General features: G+C 56.5%; 1 protein-coding gene across 1 annotated transcript in view; it reads left to right on the forward strand.

Moving 5' to 3' along the window:
* The window catches only part of ZNF710 (zinc finger protein 710), a gene marked incomplete at its 5' end in the record, with an annotated part of 10,683 nt that extends 4,619 nt beyond the window's left edge, over positions 1 to 6,064 (forward strand). Inside the window, 3 exons of the mRNA XM_006769595.2 lie at positions 1,758 to 1,949; positions 2,673 to 2,847; positions 4,801 to 6,064. Coding sequence (XP_006769658.1) covers positions 1,758 to 1,949; positions 2,673 to 2,847; positions 4,801 to 4,970 — 537 coding nt within the window. The remainder of the gene's footprint in view (positions 1 to 1,757; positions 1,950 to 2,672; positions 2,848 to 4,800) is intronic.
* Positions 6,065 to 6,070: the final 6 nt, after the last annotated feature.

Consider the following 6,070-nt stretch of genomic DNA (forward strand, 5'->3'; position numbering starts at 1 on the left):
ACTGGGCAGCTGCAGAAGACAAAGAGGATATGGCAACAAAAAATGGGGAACATTTGTCCCAGACAAACAGATATGACTTGTACCCAATCAGAAACCAATCTTACCTATAGGGGTTTAATTACCTATACTTTAAACATGTACATGAGCTAAAAATATGATTTCATGAAATAAACAATGTTACTGCTAGCTCTTAAAGTATATAGTAGATGTTCTATCTGTCCAAAGATAACACAAGTCTCAAGGACATTTTTCACTTCCTTTAGATCCATTTGAGGTATAGTAATTGGATCTTATCCTAATGCCACCACTACAAACATATAAATATGTTAGTTATGACTTGAGTGGGTTAAGGCAGTGGTCAGCAAATCGCGGCTCGTGAGATACATGCAGCTCTTTGGCCCCTTGAGTGTGGCTCTTCCACAAAATACCACTTGCGAGCGCGCACGTACAGTGCGATTGAAACTTTATAGCCCATGTGCAGAAGTTGGTTTTCGGCCTGGGCGAGTCTATTTTGAAGAAGTGGCCTTAGAAGAAGTGGGGGGTGGACATATAGAGAGGATGAACGAAAGGAGACAGAGAAACAAGTACACAAGACGAGTATGGGTGGGAGAGTTGGAAGGGGTCGACTTCAGCGAATGTACCTCAATCAGGATTGAGGACTTTTTAGCAAAGGCCAGCTTAGGAGCGCCCTAATGAAATTAATAACAATGTACCTACCTATATAGTTTCAGTTTAAAAAATGTGGCTCTCAAAAGAAATTTCAATCGTTGTACTGTTGGTATTTGGCTCTGTTGACTAATGAGTTTGCCGACCACTGACTTAGGAGAAAAACCCATGTAGACATCCTGGATCTGAGGAGAGAGACCACAGCCATCAGGCTATGGCTGTGTCTTGGCCAAAGGCCCCGGATGCCTGGTGTGATGCTGGTTTGTAGGAGGTGCCTGGTAAATGGCTGCTGAATGAATCAACAAATCCATGAATGGACTAAAACATTTGCCTGGAGAGCAGGAGACAGCAGGTGTGTAGGTAGGAACAATAAGGCCCCGCCAGCCCTAGCTGGTTTGGCTCAGTGGATAGAGCGTCAGCCAGTGGACTGAAGGATCCCGGGTTTGATTCCGGTCAAGGGCACATGCGTCAGTTGCAGGGTTGATCCCGGCCCAGATCGGGGCACATATAGGAGGCAACCAATTGATGTGTCTCTCTCACAATCGATGTTCCTCTCTGTCTCTCCCCCTGCATTGCACTTTCTCTAAAAGTCAATTGAAAAATGTCCTAGGGGCTGGCCAGCCGGCATGGCTCAGTGGTTGAACGTCGACCTATGGACCAGGAGGTCATGGTTCAATGCCTGGTCGGGGCACATGCCCAGGTTTCGGGCTGGATCCCCAGTGTGGGGCGTGCAGGAGGCAGCCGATCAATGATTCCCTCTCATCATTGATGTTTCTCTCTCTCTCTCCCTCCCTCTCTCAAATCAATAAAAATATATTCTGAAATCAATAAAAATATGTTTTTAAAAATATCCTCAGGTGAGGACTAATAAAAAATAAATAAGGCCCAGCCAGTCTCTGCCTAGTTAACACCGGAAGGCTTCCTGGAGGCGGTGGCCCTACCCGGCATTCTAAACAAGGGGCTCCTGTTCGGAACACCCCCCAGGAAGTCATTTCCCAGAAGCTGTACAGACGCTCTGACCCCCTCGGGTCCACACAGAGGCTGTGCCCATCATGTGGCCCTGACCATTGCCTCCCCCGCCCCCCTCACAGGGTGTGAAGGAGTTCAAGTGCGAGGTGTGTGGCCGGGAGTTCACGCTGCAGGCGAACATGAAGCGGCACATGCTGATCCACACCAGCGTCCGGCCCTACCAGTGCCACATCTGCTTCAAGACCTTCGTGCAGAAGCAGACCCTCAAGACCCACATGATTGTACACTCGCCGGTGAAGCCATTCAAATGCAAGGTACCCAGCCCGCAGGCCCCAAGACGGGCCTGTCCCTGGGCAGCCTGGAGTCGGCAGGACTGCGGCAGCGGTGGCCTGGCCAGGGCGGGCACGTCTGTATGCAATGCATACAGTCGGCGCTGGGCCCGGGCTTGGGGGAGATGGGAGTGGGTGGTGCGGTTCAGATCTTACAAGCTGCTGAAGCTGTGTTTCCTGAGAGTTGTGGAGTTGGGGGGGCAGGGGGATGAAGGTCAAGGTGCAGCCACAGGGAGAGAGCCCAGGCTGGGGACCTGGTGCAGCAGGAGATCTGAACTCTGGGTTTCTTTATTTTTTTAAAATATATTTTATTGATTTTTTACAGAGAGGAAGGGAGAGAAATAGAGTTAGAAACATTAATGAGAGAGAAACATCGATCAGCTGCCTCCTGCACACCCCCCACTGGGGATGTGCCTCCAACTCAGATACATGCCCTTGACCGGAATCGAACCCGGGACCTTTCAGTCTGCAGGCCGACGCTCTATCCACTGAGCCAAACCGGTTTCGGCCGAACTCTGAGTTTCTAACCAGGAACAGTGTCCGGTGAGGAGGCTTAGCTCCCTGCCTCTCAGGGGTCACATAGGAAAGAATGAAACCGGTGCTGGCCGTAGCGGGTGGGACCGCAGCCCGGCCAGGGAGGTGGGCGGTGGCCGGGGTTCTGGAGGGCAGACCCCCTGTGGGCTGACGGCGCCCGTGGTCTGTTCTCAGGTGTGCGGGAAATCCTTCAACCGCATGTACAACCTGCTGGGCCACATGCACCTGCACGCGGGCAGCAAGCCCTTCAAGTGCCCCTACTGCTCCAGCAAGTTCAACCTCAAGGGCAACCTGAGCCGGCACATGAAGGTCAAGCACGGGGTCATGGACATCGGCCTGGACAGCCAAGGTGGGTGGGCCACGCGCAGTGGCCGGACCAGGAGCGGGACTCTAACGGCGCACGCTGGAGCCTCCTGTCCCGTTCGGGGAGGCGGGAGGCTGGCCAGGCCTGAGACCTCGCTGGGGTGGGCTCAGGTCTGGAGAGGGGGCCCCCTGGAGGGCCCCGGTGGTGACGACGGGATGTTCGTGTATCCTTCAAAGGATTTAAGCCGGCTCACGTAAACCGTATAATAAAAAGAATGCCGTTTATTGAGTGCGAACTGTGTGCCAGGCCTTTATTCGCTCACGTGACCCTGAAAGTGAGGTTGGCTCTGTGGTTATCGCCGCCATGTTACCGATGCGGACGGTCAAGGGCAGAGACGTTAGGTAACTCGTGTCAAATCGCAACACGTGGGAACGATACTGTCTCTCGTTACTGAGAGATGACGTAAAATAAAGGGGCGGGAAGGAAATTATCAAATGGGAAAATGGCATCTGGGGAGAGAAGGGGAAGCCAGGTGAGGTCCCGACGCCACATGCACCGTGGGAAGTCTGGCGGGCCGGCAGAAGGGAGCACTGAGCTTCCCGGCAGCCAAGGCAAAAAGTGCAATTGTCCTCATGGGCCCAGGATGGCCGCCCAGGGCCTTCAGGGCAGTGCGCTTCCTCCTTCACACCCAGTGGGAGAGGAAGAGCCTGTTCCCTCTTTGCTCTGTGAAGCCAACAAGCACATTCTGAGGACTCACAGGGCAGCCTTTCCTAAGAGTTCATTGGGCAAGGGGTGGGCGGGGTTTGCCCCTAGACCTGAGGTTCTCAACAGAGCGTGGAGTTACCCCCAAGGGATGTTTGGCCCGTGTTGGGTTGTCACAACTGGGGTGATGCTACTGGCATGGAGCTGACGGGGGCCGGGGATGCCGCTAAACATCCTACAATGCCCAGGATGGGCCCCCCAACAAACAATGATGGCCCCAAATGTTAGTTGGGCTGGGGTTGAAAGCCCTGCCTTAGACTTAGCAGGGTACCCCAAACACTTCCATGTCCGAGGTGGGCAGGGGCAGAATGCACACTAAGCCCCAGCCCTGGTGGCCACCCTCCCGGGGTCCCCAGATCATCCCCCGGGCTCCCCTCTCCCACCCCCCCGCCCCCTCCCGTGACTCACTGGAAGACAGCCCGGGCCTCCTGTGTGTTTTCTGTCCGGCTCTTGTTCCGACAGTAAGAGCATCAGAATAAGATTTCGGTTGGATAAAATTACAGGCCTCTTAGAGCTTTTGCCTCCTCCTCTGTGTTAGCCTTTCCTGGGGGGGTGTTTGTCCTTGGAGAGCAAGGCCCGGGGAGAGCATTGGGTAGAGCTGGCTTCAGGCGCAAATGCTGGCCCTGGCCGGGCAGCTCAGTGGGTTGGAGCCTCATCCCGACCCCAAGGTTGCGGGTTCAATCCTCAGTCAGGGCACATGTAAGAAGTAACCCATGAATAAGGGGAACAACACATCGATGTTGCTCTCCCACTCAAATCAATAAAATAAAATAAGAAGCATCCATGCTACAGGAGGTCAGAGGATGAAACCGGCAGCACTTGCCGGGTCCCCCTGGCAAAATGACGAACCACTCTGACCTGCCCTTTGGCCTCCTAACTGGGGCCGCTGTGAGCAGTGCCCGGCATGCAGAAGGCGCTAAATGATTGCTGATGCCGAGAGGGGACACAGGGCAGCAAAGGGGACCGATGAGAAACACTGCAGAAGGGAAATACGTTGAGTGGCTTAGGAGAGACAGTAGAGGCCAAGGCCAGGCCTGCACCCCTCTACCCCCCCGCCCCCAACACACACACAGAGGGCTCAGGTCTGATGACCCATCAGAGTAGCCACAAGCGCCTGGGGCCTCACCGAGATCCTGTGGAAACAGTGACTGGGAAGTTCTTGGGCTTCCTATGTGGGGGTGATGGGCTCCTCCCGGGAGAGGTGGCGTGGGGGCTAACTGTGCCCCTGTCTTGCAGACCCCATGATGGAGCTGACGGGCACCGACCCCTCGGAGCTGGACGGCCAGCAGGAGATGGAGGACTTCGAGGAGAATGCCTACGCGTACGCGGGCGTGGACGGCAGCGCGGAGGCAAGCGTCCTCACCGAGCAGGCCATGAAGGAGATGGCCTACTACAACGTGCTATAGCAACGCTGGGCCGCCCGGCACCGGGGCAGGGGGGCCTGGGCGTGGGGGTGAGACCCGCGGGCTGCGGAGAATCGAGCTACTGCCCCACTGCCCGGAGCCCTCCCCCGACACGGAGTCGTTGGCACCACCAGGGACTTGTAGACCAAATGGACTGTACCACTGGCGTCAGCCGTGAACCTGGGCCTGCTGCCGTGGGAGGGTCGGGGAAAGGGACAGGGCACAGGGCACAGGTTCTCAGGGGTCCCCAGGCTCAGCAGTGCTGGGGCAGCCAGGGTGCGCACGGCTGGCCGAGCTGATGGCCCCGCAGGGCTCCTGACACTGGAATAGGGATCGCGTGAGCCAGGCCTGGTTCCCCCCCTGCCTGCCTCCAGGGATGTCGGGGCTCCCAGCTGGCCAGCACTGCCCGCCCATACCCACGAGCCCCCTGGCTGGGTACAGCCCAGGCCCATAGCCGTCTTCCCCACCCTGCCAATCGTCAGCCAGGCAGGCCACCGCCTTCTACCTCCCGGTGCCTCCCCAGCGCCCCCTGGAGCCAGGTGCGCATGCAGCCCCAACCTGGCCCGCGGGACAGCAGGGTGCAGCCCACCCCCAGGGAACGCCTTCTCCAGCCAATTCCCAGCAGGCCCCCTTCTTACCGCCCTAAGGTGGGTTTAGGCAGACGTCACCCGGTTCTGTCTTAGCTGGGGCACCACACACAGAGTGTCCCAGCTCAGGGTCCCCAATGCGAGCTGAGCCGGCCACGCCATGGTCCGGCCACACAAGGACAGGCCGAGGCCCCTTGAGGCCCCTTGAGCGAGGCTGCCTGGGCGCTGACCGGAGCACTGGTCTTATTTAAGGTGGAACAAGTATCCACGCTGAGGGCGGGACAGCCGAGTCTGCAGGCTCCCGGGAACAGCAACATTTAAAAGGAAAATGAAGACCATAGCGGAAAAAAAGATTTTTGGGGGGCGGGGGGTCTTTGGAAGGTAATTTATCTCATGCTTTTCCTTTTCAACTCTGTGTCGCCTATAACCTTTTCTGATGGAGACAGTTTTCTTCTTCCCCAATGGAAGCTTTTTCGTGTGCCCCCAGCCTGGAGCCACCTGGCCTGGTGAAACTGG

The sequence above is a fragment of the Myotis davidii genome, unplaced genomic scaffold (assembly GCF_000327345.1).
Source record: "Myotis davidii unplaced genomic scaffold, ASM32734v1 scaffold324, whole genome shotgun sequence".
Lineage (NCBI taxonomy): Eukaryota > Metazoa > Chordata > Mammalia > Chiroptera > Vespertilionidae > Myotis > Myotis davidii.